Below are 15,834 nucleotides of genomic sequence, written 5' to 3' on the forward strand. Positions count from 1 at the left end.
CTCACAAGGACACATCAGCCCACAGTGAATGGAACCACGGTCCAGCTGCTGCTCCAGCCACTTCTAGTGCTGAGATGGGTGGACAATATCTGGAGACCTTCCAGACTCAGCCCACAAAGAGCCTGTGAGCAGGACAACTCCTGCAGCCACCAGCACACTTTCCCATCGGGGTGCTCATGACATTTTTGGCGTTTAGAGATGGGAGACAGAGCTCAGTGAATGACTGCATGAGAGGATCCTCCAGGATCAGGCACCAAAGGATGCCCTGAGCCAAATCTGGGCACAGGAGATTTGGACCCTGAGTCGCACCCCAGAACATCAAAGCCTGTGCCTTTTCCACTCTTCCACACTCGGTGTTTCAGTACTGAGCTTGCTCCCACAGTGCTGCCCAGCCCCATCTTCCCCCCGGAAGGCCCATTCTGGTGGCTCACCGACAGGGAGGGGTTGCCCTCGTCCTCGACAGTGACCACGAGGCTGTAGAAGCTCTGCCGCTCGCGGTCGGGCGGGGAGGGGCGGGTGGCGATCTCGCCGGTGACACGGTCCATGCGGAACGTCAGGTCCTCATTCCCATGGGTGATGTAGTAGGACAGGACACTGTTGAGGCCGATGTCCCGGTCGGTGGCGCGTACCTGGGCCACCGCCGTGCCACCGCCGACGTTCTGCAGGGCGAGACGCCGGGGTGAGCCGCAGAGATATGCAACATTAGCCTCATCACATATACAATAGCTGATTAATAACATAATTACAATATACAGAGAGGGGTTTTCCAGGCACTGAGGTGCTTGAGGCCCGGACTTGCTGCCCCAACACCCAGCAGCTCAGCAGAAAGCTGCACATTAGGTCTTATCTAGTCTGGCACAGCCTGGAAGGGCATAAAACCCACTGTGTGTGCAGAGGTGAAGGCTGTGTAATGGACTCGGAGCTCGGCTAATTATTTTTGGATAGTCCCATTACGGAGGAAATCAAAACAGAAATTCTGTTCTTCAACCAGCTCTGAACATGTATTAAATAGATAAGAAAACCCTAACAGGGCAATAACCTTAATGTGAAGCTATAAATCATGAGCAGCAGTTCCTCACAGCTAAGTGGCACTGGCTATTACTCACATTTCATTTTTCATCACCAAATTGAGAATCCCCCCCACCCCCAGTCCAGGAATTAAACTGTCAGGAAATAAGTTGTCTTTCCTCATGCCTGATTGTGTTTTATTGCTTCATTATCTAGCCCTTGCCAAGCTGCTTCCTGAAAGCCATTCCTATTCTGCACTGTGCTGCCTCTTGTGTCACTTCAGCGGCATTTCCATGGGTGTGTAGCAACTTCTCCTTCCGGCTGGTCCCTCCAGCCTCACAGGCTTAAGTTGCCTGCAGAGCTTTTTCCTAGCCCAGAACTAGGAGTCCATCACCAGTGAGGACTTTCAAGGGGTCACCAACCCTTAGATCACCCAAGGTGAGGACAGCAACAGGTCACCAATCCTTAAATGACCCAAGGTGAGGTTTGCAAGGGGTCACCTACCCTGAAATCACCCAAGGTGGTGAGATGCATTTCCCCTTGAGAGGGTGGAAGAAGAGAGGAGCAGGGCTGGGTGCTCACCTCGCTCACGCTCACGTTGTAGCCGAAGGGGCTGTCAATGACAGGGGGGTTGTCATTGATATCAAGGATGTTCACTCGCAGGGTGTGCTCCTTCCTCCGGGGAGGCACACCGCCATCCGATGCTTGGATCTGCAGGTGGGGGTGGATTTTCAAAAAACTGCTATTTTGAAGCTCACAGTTCCAAGAAAACAGCCTCGCTGCTCAAACCAGAAGCCCAGGGAGGTTTGTTGCTCACCCGTAAGGTGTAGTGATCCAGCAGCTCCCGGTCCAGTGGCCGTGCCACAAACACCTCACCATAGGTGTTGTTGGTGGTACGGATCTCAAAAGCCCGGCCAGTATTCCCTGATGTCAGCGAGAAAGTCACCTGGAAACATCACAGGGAAAGAAAGACAGGGCAAGCAAAGTGATGCTGTGAGGAGGAGAGAAAAGGGACCCTACAAAAATAAACCCAGCATCACCTCAAGAAGTCTTTGAGCTTTTTTTGAGGGTCCAATGAACTGGGATCCACAGGTGTGCTGGCTTATTGTAGCCACCCCATAGCACCCATCTGACCCCGCGGCTCCTACGCTGTCAGCAATTTTTGTCATTGGGGGTGATGGGACCTCATTAATGCCTGTCTGTGTGGTAATGAAAATAACAAATGTCAGCGAGCTTCCTGTTCAGCCTGCCAAGGACTTCACTGCTGGCTCCCATGGCTGGAGAGACCACAGCTGATTTTCAGATTGCTGGGCTCCTTTCAACATGTGTCCTGCAGAGCTCTTTGCCCCAGAGCCCAAGGACAATGTTTTTCCTTTTGTGGTGCAGGTCCTGACCGGGGAAACCGCACAAACTCCACAAAAACCGCTGGCATCAATGACCAGAGTTTGCTGTCACAGGGATGCAGAGGGGAAGGGGTTGGGAAGATGCTGGTGGAGGTATTTCTGTGTCAGTGAAACAGTACCACAGCCTCATAGGCAGTTTCACAACTGCTGTGCCAGCCTCACTGTAGAATATCCTGAGTTGGAAGGGATCCACAAGGATCATCGAGTCCAGCTCCTGGTTGTGCACAGGAAAATGCCAGGAATCACACCATGTGCCCAAGAGCTTTGTCCAAACGTGTCCCTACCTGCCCGTTCCTGCCTGCATCTGGATCTCGGGCCAGGACCACGGCCACCCTCCTGCCGACAGCGCTGTCCTCGGCCACGCTGACGGACGAGTCCGAGGTGATGTCGAACTGGGGGCTGTTGTCGTTCTCATCCAGGACTGTGATAGTCACCTGTGGGCATGCACGGGGCTCAGGTGGGGCACAGACAGGAGTTGGCCCCCTGCCCACCTGTCACTCTGACACTTTGGCACATCCTCAACCCACCACGGAATGACACAGCTATTTGAGCCCAGGGGCTGAAGTTACATCCCTGCCTGCAGAGGAGGAGGAGGAGGAGGGATGCTTGGAGGCTGGAGAAACAGCAAAAGGCTGCTGCAGCTCTCAAGTGGTAGTTTGTTCTGCGGAGCATCCTCTGTTTTTTATCCTCCAAATAGCTGGGCATGGAGCAGCTCAGGCTGCTGCAGGGTAACCCTTTCCTGCTAAGCTTTTCACAAGCAATGATTTCATCCATGCTCACAGCATCAGGGTCAGGCAGGGTTGGCTTTGAAGTTCAACAGGCACAAGGAAGGCAGAGCTGAGCACGTTTAAATCAACCAGGGCAAGCTGGGTGTAGAGGAGACCTGAGCTCCCTCCTGGGAAAAGACACCTGGGCACAAGATGCTTGGAGGGGACCTAGCTACCTTGGCCACAATTAGCCAGAGGAAATGCTCTCATCGAGTTTGTAATCAAAGTGCTGCAAGGGGACACAGAAATGAGAGAGGAAGAGCCTTTCTGTTCCTGGGGATTTATTTATGGGTGCCCCAAGCTCCCAGGTGCAGCCAGGCTGAATAGGACAACATCCCGGGAGGAAGCCGGGAGTGAGTTGTGCGCCTTGGGGTGATTCAGTTATTGTTGCTCCCGAATTAAAAACAGAGAGCCAGGAGCAGGGAGAGCTCATTCAGCCACCAGGACGGATCCGGCAGCTGCTGTCCCAAGTGGAGGATCAGGGCACTGCGATTCCGCTCGCAGCAGCAGGATGGCTCACAGGAGCTGCACCACGTCCTGGGGGGTGTCAGGGAGGCTGGTGGTGGTGGAACGGGGATGGAGACGTCCACCCTGATCCCTCCCCGCAGTTCAGTGTGGAGTTTGGAATGGATTCTGGTCCCCAGGGTGATGCCAGCACGACAGACATGCTTACCTTCTGTTGGAGGAGAGCAGAGGGGGAAACAGAGAACACAAAGAATGAGGAGTTAGTGGGGGATGAGGAGGTGTGGGTTAACCCTGCATCCCACCACAGCAGCATCAGGAGCCACAGGTACCCCTCCGCAGTGATTCAGGGGCTCCTCTGTTGGTGCATCTCTTTGGTTTTTTTCTAGATAAGGTTGGCAGATTTGCCCCTCGCCCTGGGAGAGATCCAGACAAGGGTAGGGCAGTGTGTGGAGAGCACAGCTGCTGGGACCTGTGGGCTGGCCCTGCACCCGATGTGCCTCCTGCCCTGACAGAGAAATGCAAATCACCCCCTGCTCAGCTGCCAAATATAACCCTGTTAAACACAAACCACGAAGTGTTTCAAGGCCCCTAAATTTACCTCCCTTGAAACTGTTTTAGTTGGTTTTCCCCCAGATCAAGGTTTCCAGGCCCTGAAAGTTGGAGCGGGGAGGACACGCTGTCCCATGCTAGAGGAAGAGGAAGGTGATCTGAGCTTGACAGAGGATGGTGGGGAAGTGGGGAGATGCTACTCACCACGGTGGAGTCAATCTTTGGTCCTCCATCATCAGCCACCACTGTCAAGGTGTAGAAATCCCCTTTCTCTCGATCCACCTGGCCTTTGACCGTGATCACACCCTGCCAAGGATGAAAAACAGTTGTGCTGGCCACCAACATCAACATTCATGGTGCACAGCCAAGCCAGGAGGGACCACGCTGTGGCTACTTACAGTGATCCCATTGATTTTGAAGAGGGAGAGCGCTTGGGCGTTGGTGTTGGGGTCAAACTTGTAGGTGATCTGGTTGAGGTTGTCGATGGAGCGAGCCTGGACCCGGAGCACCTCGGAGCCCAGCGGGATGTTCTCCATGATCACAGCCTCGTAGCTGCTGTTGGAGAACTGCACGGCCTCATCCAGCTCGTTCTGCAGGCTGACGTACACGCTGCAGAAGCCCTGGTTGTTGGGGGGCGCTTGGTCCGTGGCAGAGACATTCATCAGGTAGCTGGTTTTGGTCTCGTAGTCCAGGTACTCTATCGTCGTGATGAGGCCCGTGCTCTCATCAATCTCAAACTTCCCTTCTGCGCCCGACACGATTTTGTAGTTCACCAGACCACCGTTCCCTGGGGAAGGAGTAGGAACCATAGAGTTGGCTGGACCAAGCACCCTGAAGAGGCGGATGCCACCAGTGCCAACCCTCACCACGGAGCGGAGCCCATCCCACGTGTGGATTTCATGCCAGCTGTGCCGGGATCCATGCAGTGGCTGATTTCACCGCTCCCCCCCACACTGGGTGTGTCTCACCCCCACCTGCCTACCTGTGTCCCGGTCGGTGGCTCGGACCACCGCCACTGAGGTGCCAATCCCGGCCGTCTCCCGCAGCCCCAGGCGGTTGTACTGGCGCTGGGTGAACACCGGCACCTCGTCATTGACGTCCTCCACATACACAATCACCTGTGGAACCCCCCGGAGAGCCCACAGGTGAGCAAGGCAAGCTTGTGAGCCCTCACTCAACTTACACTGGTGAGGGGAAAATATGTCCTTCGTGGTGTTTGGGGAGAAACATTTCAGGGTGTTCAAGGCTGGGCTGGATGGGGCATGGAGGAACCTGGTCTAGTGGAAGATGTCCCTGACCATGGGGAGGGGAGGGTTGGAATGAGAAGAGCTTTAAGGTCCCTTCCAACCCTAACCATTCTAGGATTCTATGATGCTTTAAGGTCCCTTCCAACCCTAACCATTCTAGGATTCTATGATAATCTCTTTTACAAACACCACGTGATGGAGACTGAACACAAACGGTTTAACATCACAAATTTAAACAAGCCCTGTGGTCGGAGTGACTCAGTCCTTCCCTGGCGGGAGGGAGGTACACTGGGTACATCAATTCCTCTGTCCTTTGGGATCCTCTGCTCATAACCTTGGAGACCCCACAACACAGAAATGCTGGTGACTCGGTGGGAAATGTTGCTCAAAGTTCAGTAGGTCGAGATGCTGTTTCCCCAGGGAGCCTGTTTTCTCCTTCTGGTTTTCTGCCTGCTGCTGGTGCTGTTGGCATGTCACACTCGGCCAGAGCACATCCCACCACTGAGTCTAAAAACAGATGCAACTGGAGGACTGGGTCAGTGGGAACCATGGGAAGCTGGTGTGTCACGGCTAAAGATTATCACCACTGGGCCCTGGATTATTTAAATAGATGCCTGGCCAGGAGATACGGTTTTCAACAGGCTAAGGCCCAGCTTTTCCTTCCAGCAGCAGACCTGCATCTCACCGGGCGAGAAGGTGAGACAGAGACTCCCTCTGACAGTGATTGCAGCCCACTTAGCAGCTTCATTGTGCCAAAATGTCACAGGAAAAAAAAAAAAACCAACAAAAAACCCTTAACAAGATCTTCTCCACCCACGGGCAGCCCTCGGAGACTTTCCGTCAGCATTTCCATGTCAGCTCTCTCTAATTTCCTGCACAACTGCAAGGGCTGGAAAGCATCCTAAATATTTTGCACAGACTCCCCTGCTGTCCAGCCCTCGGTGGCTGTGAGGTGCTTACCCGCACGGAGCTCCTCATGGGTCCCTGCTCTGTGTTGTAGGCCTCCACCTCCAGGACGTGAGAGGAGTTCTGCTCCCGGTCCAGGTGCCGCACACCGCGCATCACCAGCCCGGTGCTGGGATTGATGCGGAAGTGGTTGTGCTCGTTTCCTGGCAGGGGGAGAAAAAACGAGAGGGATGTTGCCCGCTGCCCTTACATCCATCCTGGTGACACACTGAGCCCTCCCCAGGGGGCTATTCTAGAGGAAGATTACTGAGCACAACCCCAGCCCCACCACCTCCTGCTACATCAGGCTCAGTTACATCAGGGTTTGGCCCTGGGACAAGCCGGGAGGAGCTACAGAATCTCATCAAATAAGAACAACACGGACTTGTTGGGGTGAGTCCAGAGGAGGCCATGAAGATGCTCCAAGGTCTGGAGTACCTCTGCTAAGGAGTCAGGCTGAGAGAGCTGGGGGTATTCAGTCTGGAGAAGAGAAGGCTCTGGGAAGGCATTAGAGCCCCTTCCAGTGCCTAGAGGGGCTCCAAGAGAGCTGGAGAGGGACTTTGATGAAGGGTCTGAAGGGACAGGACAAGAGGGAATGGCTTCCCACTGCCAGAGGGCAGAGTTAGATGGGATATTGGGAAGAAATTCTTCCCTGTGAGGGTGGGGATGCCCTGGCACAGGTTGCCCGGAGAAGCTGTGGCTGCCCCAGCCCTGGAAGTGTCCCAGGCCAGGTTGGAGTAACCTGGGCTAGTGCAAGATGTCCCTGCTTATGTCAGGGAATTGGAATGAGGTCGTCCTTAAGGCTTCTTCCTACCCAAACCATTCTGCGATTCTAGGATCCTATCTATTTTCCATCCTCGACAAATCATCCCCCAGCAATTAACATTAGTGCTGGAATTTCACTTAGGGGTGGGGGAAATGTTTCTGTGGGCTGCAAAGTGCAAAAGGATGGAGAGCACAACCTCCTGAGGCTGCACGTGTGGCTGCCAGAGCCTGGTACAAACCCACCGATGCACAAGGGGGCACCTGGACTTACCCTTGACAATCCGGTACCAAACTCTCCCATTAATGCCTTCATCCGCGTCTGTGGCCTTCACCTTCATGAGACAAGAAAAGCAGCGAAGGTGAAGGGCAGAGAATCTCAGACTGTGACAAGTCCCCCCACCCTGCCGAGGCCGGACATCCTGCTCCTTCACCTGAGCTGGGGAGCTTATCAGCTGCAAAGTAAAGTAAGTTATCCTCCCCTCATCACCAGACAGCAGGGATAGTGGGCTTGGGTTTGCTGTTGGATGGATTGAAGTGGGAGCTGAGCCTGAGGACCGTGCCATGAAGCCCAGGGGTCTGTGCACTGGTGGAGGTGCCTCCATGGATCCTGCCCTGTACACCAATACTTGTCCCAGTGGCAATGCCATTGGGGATGGGGTATTGCTGGGATGATTTGAGCTGGGCAGGGAGAGCTGCTCCCACGTCGGGTGGGCACACAGCCCACGGCATCCCAGCGAGTCACCCAAGCAGCAGCAGATGTAAAACCTGCCAAGAGAAACGTGAATGCAACCAGCCTACAGCATGCTGGTGCTCAGGCTGAGCCCTCATGAGCCCCTGGGCAGTGGCGGGAGCACCCCTTAGCTGTGATGCACTGCACAGTCCCGGCATGCGCTGAATAACCCATTCGTCTGTCCTGGGAAACCCAAGGCATGGGTCCCCTCTGGTGTCACTGAACAAGACTGCAGTGCTTTCCCTAAAAACCCAGCCAGCAGCCACCTCTGGCAGCTGGGAAGCGGGACCTGGTGGGGAACAGCAGGACAGGGCTCACGACCCAGCTGTCACCGAGCTGCTGCATCTTCTCTCTGCAAACCCAACTTCCCACAGAGCATCCCAAGCTTGACCGCAGCGCGGCTGCATGGGAATCACCACAGTGAGGACACAGGGAATGCCTCGGCCTTTATCCTCCTCCTACTTCCCTCTGCAAGGCATCTTCTGCCACATCTTCTCCCTATAATGTTACCCAGCAGTTTTGTTTTCCCAGGCAGGTGGGGGTTTGCACCCAGACTGGCGCTGGAGAGAGAAAGTGTGGCTGCAAAAGATGCATGTGCAGTGGGAATGGTGAGGGCTTCCACCACCAGCCCCACAACACTTGTAGGAGTCAGAGATGCTCTTCTGAAATGTGTCTGTGAGATGCTTTGAACTGCTCTTGCTCCCTTCCACCAAAACACCCTGAGTCAGTAGAAGTCTTGGAAAATACTGACCTCTGCATTTGTAAACTCTCTGGATTTCTCATCCCTGTACCACACAGGCTGTTTTCCTCTGTCCCAGACCAGATCATATCTTGCTTGTGGCTTATTCCACGTTCTACCATGGACCCAGACACCTTCCTTTCACAGTGGGGAGTTCTCCCTCCCAAACCAGCTCTTCCACCCTGAGGCTGTCTCTGGGCAGGAACTGGGCTGTCTCCTCTCTCATGGGATGGATGGGCCCCACAGCAGCAGGCAAGTGATGCCCAGGCAGACCGGCTGCCTTGGCATGGCACTGGCTCCCTCCTGGGAAAAGCTATCATGCAGCCAGAGGAGGAAAAACAAAGAGATGGGAGGCAAAGCTTTGCAGCTTTTTGTACCATTCCCTGAGCTGCTGCGCTCAGGAAAACGCATTTCAGGATGGGCCAGCTGCACCCTGCAAACACCCCTTGAGCCATCCTCTTCCCAGCTCACCCCAAGTGTTTCCTGCATGAAGCTTCGGCAAGTAAATGGGGAGTTTGGGTTTTGTTAAAACCCAGTAGTTTGCATTAAAGTAACTCGTGCTCCTGCCAGCCTGCAACCTGGAAAAAGCTTGGCTGTTGCCACTTTGACTCGCTGAGGTCCCAGTGGAGAAGTGGTGATCTGACAGACTGTCCCAAACTTGGGAAAACAATGGCACTGGAGTGCAAGCAGGGGGAGAAAAGCTCTTTCTGCTGCAGTTGGAAGGCACCTTGTGCAGCTGAGTACCAGTGTCTCAGCCTGCTTTATCCCTCTGCTGTCCTTTTCACCAGCCCCCTTTCAAACACCCCCAGCTACTGGAAAGGTGTCAGAAAAGGAGCGGGGGGGGGGAAGGGGGGGGCAATAAAAGAATGGGAAAAGAGTAGAGCTGCTAGGAAAAGGGGGAGCAGACACATGGCGGGAAGCCCGCCACCTCCTCCCCAGTACAGGGGGCTCGGCCCAGAACGTACCATTTAGCCTTTCCACAGGGACAAAGCCTGGGAAACACATCCCCAGAGGGCTCGACCTCTCACGCCAGGGGGACACAGCTCCGGGGCACTGCGGCACTGGCAGAGCCCGGGAAGGGGCTCAGGGCCCCTCGGCTTTGCATGCTCAGGCTGTCCCCATCTCTCTCCCACCCTCCCAGAAAGGAGGAGGGGGCTGGCAGCCGGCAGAGTGCAGTGGGAGAGGCGCAAGGCAGGCGTGCGGGAGTCAGAGCCCGGGTTCGGCCAGCCGGTGAGAGGTAGGGAGCCCGAACCCCTGCAGCAAACCCAGTGCCGGCCCCTCGGGCTCTCCCCGAGGGGTGAGAGACAGACCCCCGGCTGCAGAGCTGCTGCCTTCAGCCCTCCAGCCTCCCGGGGAAAGAGCTGCAAATGGGGGGAGATGCAAAGTTTGGGGTGGGTGTGAGGTCAGGTATCCCTCCTCCCTCCCCCGCTTCGCGTTGCTTTGTCTGTCCCGGTGATGGGAAAGTGGGAAAGTCCTGTGGATGCAGCTCTGCCGCTTAACAACCAGGGAGATGGGGAAAAGCATCAGTCACAGTCCTCTGCTTTCAGTACCCACCCATCCAGGTGGGGAAGCTGGGTGTTTGGTACCCTCCAGCATCACCTCCTCCCGCACATGGAAAGACTTAGTGCGTTGGGAAAAGCTGGGGAGCTCCAGGAAAGTGCCGCTAAGCAAGACAGGGAGGGAAAATAGAGCTGCTTTTCACCTGAGCTCTGTTACAGGCAGTGCCTGAAAACAGCGTTTTCCTTGCAGGTTGAGGAAAGGAAGGGAGAGCACATGGAAAAGCTCATGCCAAACTAGGCAGCTGGGCCAGGCCAGGGAGCAGTGCCTGGTGCTGGGCAGGATAACCCTCTCCACTGCTCATGCATGACAATCATTTCTTCTTCCTTTCCACCTTCCCCAGGGGCATTTTACCTTTTGCAATTTCTCATCTTTCCCTCTGATCCTCAGCTGCCTCGTGCCCAGGGCTGGGTCCTGAGGGTTCATGGGGATGTGTCATGTTTGGAACTGATCAAGCAGGGATGAGCCTTCTGGGGAGGATTTCCAGAAAGGACAAACCTCGGGTTAACCCACCAGGGTTGATAATGTGGGGCTTGGGTGGGACAGTGATGCTATGAAAGCCCAGACTTTCTCTGGACCTGCAGCTCTGCCGCTGATCTGGGCATGAGGAGAGTCTGGATGGGAAGCAAGAGAACAGGGTACGGTTGAAAAAGCCTGGGAAAACATCAGTTACCCCTCCTGATGGGTTTCTATGGAACACTGTCAAGTGAATTTAAAACGCAAACTGCAGCCAGGACCAAGGGAGTGAAAAACAGCCTGAAGGAATTGCCCACGCCTCCCCGTTGGCTCTTAAGGAACAATGTAAGGTCACCAAGCCGAACACGTGCAGTCAGTAAATGCCAGCGCTGAGGTAGCCCTGGAAACCTTGATTCAGGCTGCCTTTGGTGTGGGATATGCTGCAGCCCTGCCTGCTCGTTTTCCATGCCCGGGCAGCACAGAGGAACAGCTTGTACATGGAGCAGGGGGTCCTTGGGATGGCTGCTCTGCTCCCAAAGCCGAGGGGAAGGGGCTGAGCCAGGCAAGGAGCAGCAGCATGATAAAAAAGTACTTTTGGGGTGAAGAGAGGGGAAAACATCACTTTGGAGGAGATGACAAGAGCCCTAGTCCGTGGGCCTGCTTGCAATACACACAGGGATTCTGTCACTATTCTCAGATGCTGAGAATTTTTGCAATTTCCATTTTCCAAGCACAGACCTGGCTCTGACCCATGGAAACAGCTACATCTCCCCAGAGCCTTCAAGCTCTGGGCAGTCTGATGCAGTCCTTGCCTTGAGGCTGCCAGATTCACAGCTTGGAAAGCTCAAGCCCAGGTTATGCAAAGTATTCCAGAAATAAAACACATCTCCCTAGTGCCTCAAACCCGGCACCCAACTCTAGTGGAAACCTCTGATCTTGTTCCTTCTGTATCTCAGCTCATTGTTTGGAGTACAGATCCTGCAGGAGAGATTCTGAGGCAGGGTCCTGGCAAACCAGAGCTGGGAGCTCACCCACGTAACCCAGAGGGTACAGCTGGGGCACGGACAGCCCAAGTTCAAGGGCTCCTGACCCCCTCAGCACTCAGCTTTGCAGGTCCCACAGTGTTCGCTGAAGGTTGTTTCCTCCTGCGTAATTCGGGCGGTGAGCGATGCTCGTCTCTCCTGAGGCAGCACCTCGCTTTCCACGAGGCTTGTCTTCACCAGGGCGTCTCATAGTTTCCAATCAACAACGAAAGATACGTCACTGATGTTCTTCCTCCCCTTTTTGAGTGTTTTACAGTGAATGTTTGGCTGCTGCCTACACACACCTGCGTGACTTAGGGAGGGTGGTTGCAAGAGCAGACCCAGAGACCCTGGCAGTCCCTGCAGCCCTGCCTTTCCCCTCCAAGGTCTTAATTTTAAATTGGCTCAATCCAAATCCAAACTCACCAGGAGGCTGCCCAGCCACAGACCAGCCAAACAGCTCTCCATCACTCTTCTACCTTCCACACCTCTGTAGGAAAGTAATAAAGCTTTACCTCCAGTGTACAGGCTGGAGCACCAAGGCCATGGCAGAGAGTTGGCCCAGCAAGGTTTCCCCAGCCCTCATCTATGAGCTGGGGGGATGCCAGCCTCTGGCACAGCCTGTCTGGGACTGGAGGGTGCATGGGAACTAAAAAATGGGTACAAACTGCTCTTGGGAGGATCTGACCAGGCAGGGAAAGGAGAAGACAGTCACCGTCAAGTGTTAGGTAAGAGCTGTGATCCATGAGGCTTCGGGAAGCTGCTTTGTATCACTCTGCAGAACTGGCTGAGAAACTTGTGACATGTCTGAACCTGAAAGCAGGTCAGCAAAATGCCTGACACGAGGATTTTTGGTATGAGCAGGGTGAGGGTGTTACATTTCACCCCTGCAAAATAATAAAGGCAATTCCAGTGCAATACCACAGCTTGATGGGGAATTACCAGGGCAGAGCCTTAACCAAGTATCCAATTTCCTTGGGGGAATAATCAAAAACCCCTAAATGCCAGTCAATCCAACAAACCCACATTTCTGGGGAACAGAGAAGAACCAAACCCCAGCAGCCTAGGGGGAGAGTTTTGGATCTTCTGTAGTGCATGGATATTTATCTCTTCCAGAAGATCTTCATGCAACATGTGCACGCTCCCTAAAGGTGTCCTCATAGGGCCCATGGCATCATGTGTACATAGCACTGTGTGTGCTAGATTTCTTTGCCAGATGGTTTTGCACTTCAGTTCAGGGAGGTACTTTGCAGGTATAAATCCCATCTCTGTGCTTTGTCTCCTGGGACTCCCTGTCTCCCTGTGTCACAGAAAATATGGCTGGGAAAATCCTGCACATCAAGGCATGAAAAGAATCCATCAATTTAACCACAGAGTGGTTGCCTGTCCAGCTTCTAGGTGGTATGATCCTGAGGTTAGCTCAGCTGGTCAGAGCATGGTGCTAATAACACTGAGGTTGTGGGTTTGATCCCTGTATGGGCCACTCACTTAAGAGCTGGACTTGATGAGCCTTGTGGGTCCCTTCCAATGCAAAATATTCTGTGAAATCTCCTGTGTCACTTCTCTGTATCACCTTGTGCACTGCAGGGAAGATGAGTACAGAGGACTCTAGCAATGGGACCTCTCCCACCCCGCCTCTCCTTGGGCTTCTGGTTTCAACCACGGAGCTGGTCCCACCCAGCATCCCATCCCCTGAGATGAGAGACCCACTGTCTGTCATCGTCGCACTCATCTGCATCTTCCTCCTCCTGGCGACCTTCCTCATCTTTGTCACCCTCTGCAAGCCAGCAGCACTGGACCAGTCCCTGTCTGGACCCCGGGAGTGGATGCCCCACCACCCACTGGATGCCAGTGAGCCCCAGCTGAGGCTCTGGAAGCGCCTGGGCTCCCTGCGGGGCTCCATCAGCAGCTTCAGGAGGAGCAAGCCAATGTCCCAGAGCCAGCTCTCCTGCCCCAGGAGCTCCCCTGCCAGACAGGACTGGGACATCATGGAGTCCACCAAAATGTGATCTCGCTCTGCTGTTCTTTCCCAAGCTTTTGGTTCAGGCTCAGTTCCCTCCTCAAGCATCCCTTGGTATCCTGGGCACCCTGTCAGAGCCCCTTTGAGCAACTCATTTCCAGGCAGTGGCTCTGTGAGGCAACAGGAGATTTTGCAATTTCAGGTTTCCAAATGCTTTCCAGGTTACTGTTTCCTGTCAGGAAAGGTGGAGGCATCCAAACTACACCCACATGCATCTATAACCGGGCAGCCAAAAAAGAAATCCTGCTGCTTCATTTCTTTTGGAAAACATTGTGCAAATTGTGCTGCACCTGAACAAACAGCTTGGAAGAGAGCGGAGCAACCTGGCTGCCTAAAGAGGGGCATCCCAGGGCAAACCTGCTCCACAAAAAAGCAATCCTCAGCTGAGATCTCCCCACTGAGCTGTGCTCCTGAGCAGGTGGAGGGAGGCTCGTGTCCCCAGTGTGCTGCCTGGTCCCTGCCTCCCCCCTTCCCATGCACCTCACTGGGCTGCCTGGGACATTCCTGCTCTCTGGCCCTGCACTGCCTGGCTTTGGGAGAAAGGGATGGGGAAACATTCAGAAACTGTCCTGTTGCCGTAGGGATGCGGGGATGTATTTGAAGGGAGAGACCTTCTGTAACAAATGGTTCACACTGAAGGTGTAAATTAAAGCAAAGCCAGGTGATGATCCATTTCTGTTTCCCTCTGGTGTTGTTCTGCAGAAAACAAACTTCCCCCAAATACCTCCTCTCTTTTGCCACAAAGGGTCACTTGCGGGGATACCCCCCTCTTTTGGGAAGCGAGTTCTAAGAAAAGGCACTTTGATGCCAGTCAGACTCGAGTTTCCTCCATTCTTTTGATTTCCAAAATCAGTTCCGATTGAGAAGTCCCAGGCAGGGCTTCTCTCTGCCTACAACTCCACTCTGGGACTACAGGCAGCTGCCTGACCCCAGAGACATCACCTACACCGTGCCACGGCACAACAGGTGATGAGAAGCCACAGCACTCCTGCTTGGGGATGGGCTACCCTGAGCACGACACATGGCTCCCAGCAAACCTTTGTTGCAACAGGCAAAAGGCTCCTTTCTTCTCTCCCCGTGACTCACCCTGCCTGCCACAGCCGCGGACAAAGCTGCCCCTTTCCTTGTGCTGGGAGAGGTATTCAGGCAGGAGGAGCCTTCCCAGGGCCCTCTGCAAAGAGCCTTTGGTGCCCGCTCCAGAAGAGCCCTGGGTTTGAAGGGATGCTGGAAGGCCTGGGAGGCCGGTGTGAATGCCGGCATTCATTCGCTGCTCACTGAGCCATTCAGCCCTGCCACCGCTCCCTCAAAGAGCAACAAAAATGAAAGCAGAGTCCAAATGCTTTTCTCCTTCCGTTTTTTCAACCCCTCTTCGAGCATCTCTTTGCAGGCACTCTTCTCCCTCCCCCTTGAGACCTCTGCCTTGTGAGAAGGGAGAAAGCAGGGATGCAGCTAAAGTGGCCTTGCCAGCACAGGGCTTGGCTTTTCCCCTCTCACCTCCCTGCAGAAATGGGGTGAATTTCTTAATTTTCCCTTGTTCTTTGCTGCCTTCTCCCCAGCGCTCACAGCCTCTGTGAGCAAGAACACACCTCTCTCACACACACTTCTCCAGGGGAAGACACCACTGACAGAGAGAGAAAATCTCTGCCCTGGGCTTCCTGCAGCTCACAGTTAGTGGGGGGACCCCCTCCTCCCACCCAAGGGTGGAAAAGCCACGTGCCTGTACTATGCTGCTGGCGGCCGGGATGTCCTCGGGGACGCTGACTTCGTAGCTGCTCTGGAGGAAGATGGGCCGGTTGTCGTTGACGTCCAGGACGGTCACGTACACGGTGGCAGTCCCGGTGCGCCGGTTCCCGGTAGGGCCGTTGTCTGTATGGGAGAGAAGGGAAAGGGGGGGAGGTTCAGTCACCTTCACCTCTCAACTAAAATCCTTCGTCTTTTCTGCAGCTTCCAAATCCCACGCTGAACCACGGGTTTGGGTGTTTTGGTTTTTTTCCTTTCCTATCCCGAAAGGAAAAGGAAAAGCCAAACCACCCCCAAGCTCTGCCAAGGAGCCCAGCGAGGCTGGAAACGCAACTGGTTGATAGAGAGGATTTGGAATTCTGTACACTGAGTAATGTGCACTGGAAGGGAGTGCTGGAGGCCAGGGATCTGGGAGACGAAG

At 54.4% G+C, this 15,834-nt stretch overlaps 2 protein-coding genes across 2 annotated transcripts in view; one reads left to right on the plus strand and one right to left on the minus strand.

Moving 5' to 3' along the window:
• CDH23 (cadherin related 23) overlaps positions 1 to 15,834 on the minus strand; it is a 194,783-nt gene that overhangs the window by 32,870 nt on the left and 146,079 nt on the right. Inside the window, exons 27-37 of the mRNA XM_032695417.1 lie at positions 15,391 to 15,539; positions 7,421 to 7,481; positions 6,400 to 6,548; positions 5,175 to 5,310; positions 4,591 to 4,979; positions 4,397 to 4,498; positions 3,852 to 3,854; positions 2,696 to 2,845; positions 1,826 to 1,954; positions 1,591 to 1,719; positions 432 to 659 (exon numbers count right to left, since the gene is read on the minus strand). Coding sequence (XP_032551308.1) covers positions 432 to 659; positions 1,591 to 1,719; positions 1,826 to 1,954; positions 2,696 to 2,845; positions 3,852 to 3,854; positions 4,397 to 4,498; positions 4,591 to 4,979; positions 5,175 to 5,310; positions 6,400 to 6,548; positions 7,421 to 7,481; positions 15,391 to 15,539 — 1,625 coding nt within the window. The remainder of the gene's footprint in view (positions 1 to 431; positions 660 to 1,590; positions 1,720 to 1,825; positions 1,955 to 2,695; positions 2,846 to 3,851; positions 3,855 to 4,396; positions 4,499 to 4,590; positions 4,980 to 5,174; positions 5,311 to 6,399; positions 6,549 to 7,420; positions 7,482 to 15,390; positions 15,540 to 15,834) is intronic.
• Positions 9,663 to 14,320, plus strand: C8H10orf105 (chromosome 8 C10orf105 homolog). The gene is made up of 2 exons (XM_032695431.1): positions 9,663 to 9,855; positions 13,241 to 14,320. The coding sequence occupies exon 2, from the start codon at positions 13,246 to 13,248 to the stop codon at positions 13,660 to 13,662; it is 417 nt and encodes a 138-aa protein (XP_032551322.1). The 5' UTR covers positions 9,663 to 9,855; positions 13,241 to 13,245; the 3' UTR covers positions 13,663 to 14,320.

Source organism: Chiroxiphia lanceolata, chromosome 8 (assembly GCF_009829145.1).
Source record: "Chiroxiphia lanceolata isolate bChiLan1 chromosome 8, bChiLan1.pri, whole genome shotgun sequence".
NCBI classification, from domain to species: domain Eukaryota; kingdom Metazoa; phylum Chordata; class Aves; order Passeriformes; family Pipridae; genus Chiroxiphia; species Chiroxiphia lanceolata.

Coding starts and splice junctions, on each gene's coding strand:
- C8H10orf105 (XM_032695431.1), top strand. CDS start 13,246: ATGAGTACAGAGGACTCTAGCAATGGGACCTCTCCCACCCCGCCTCTC.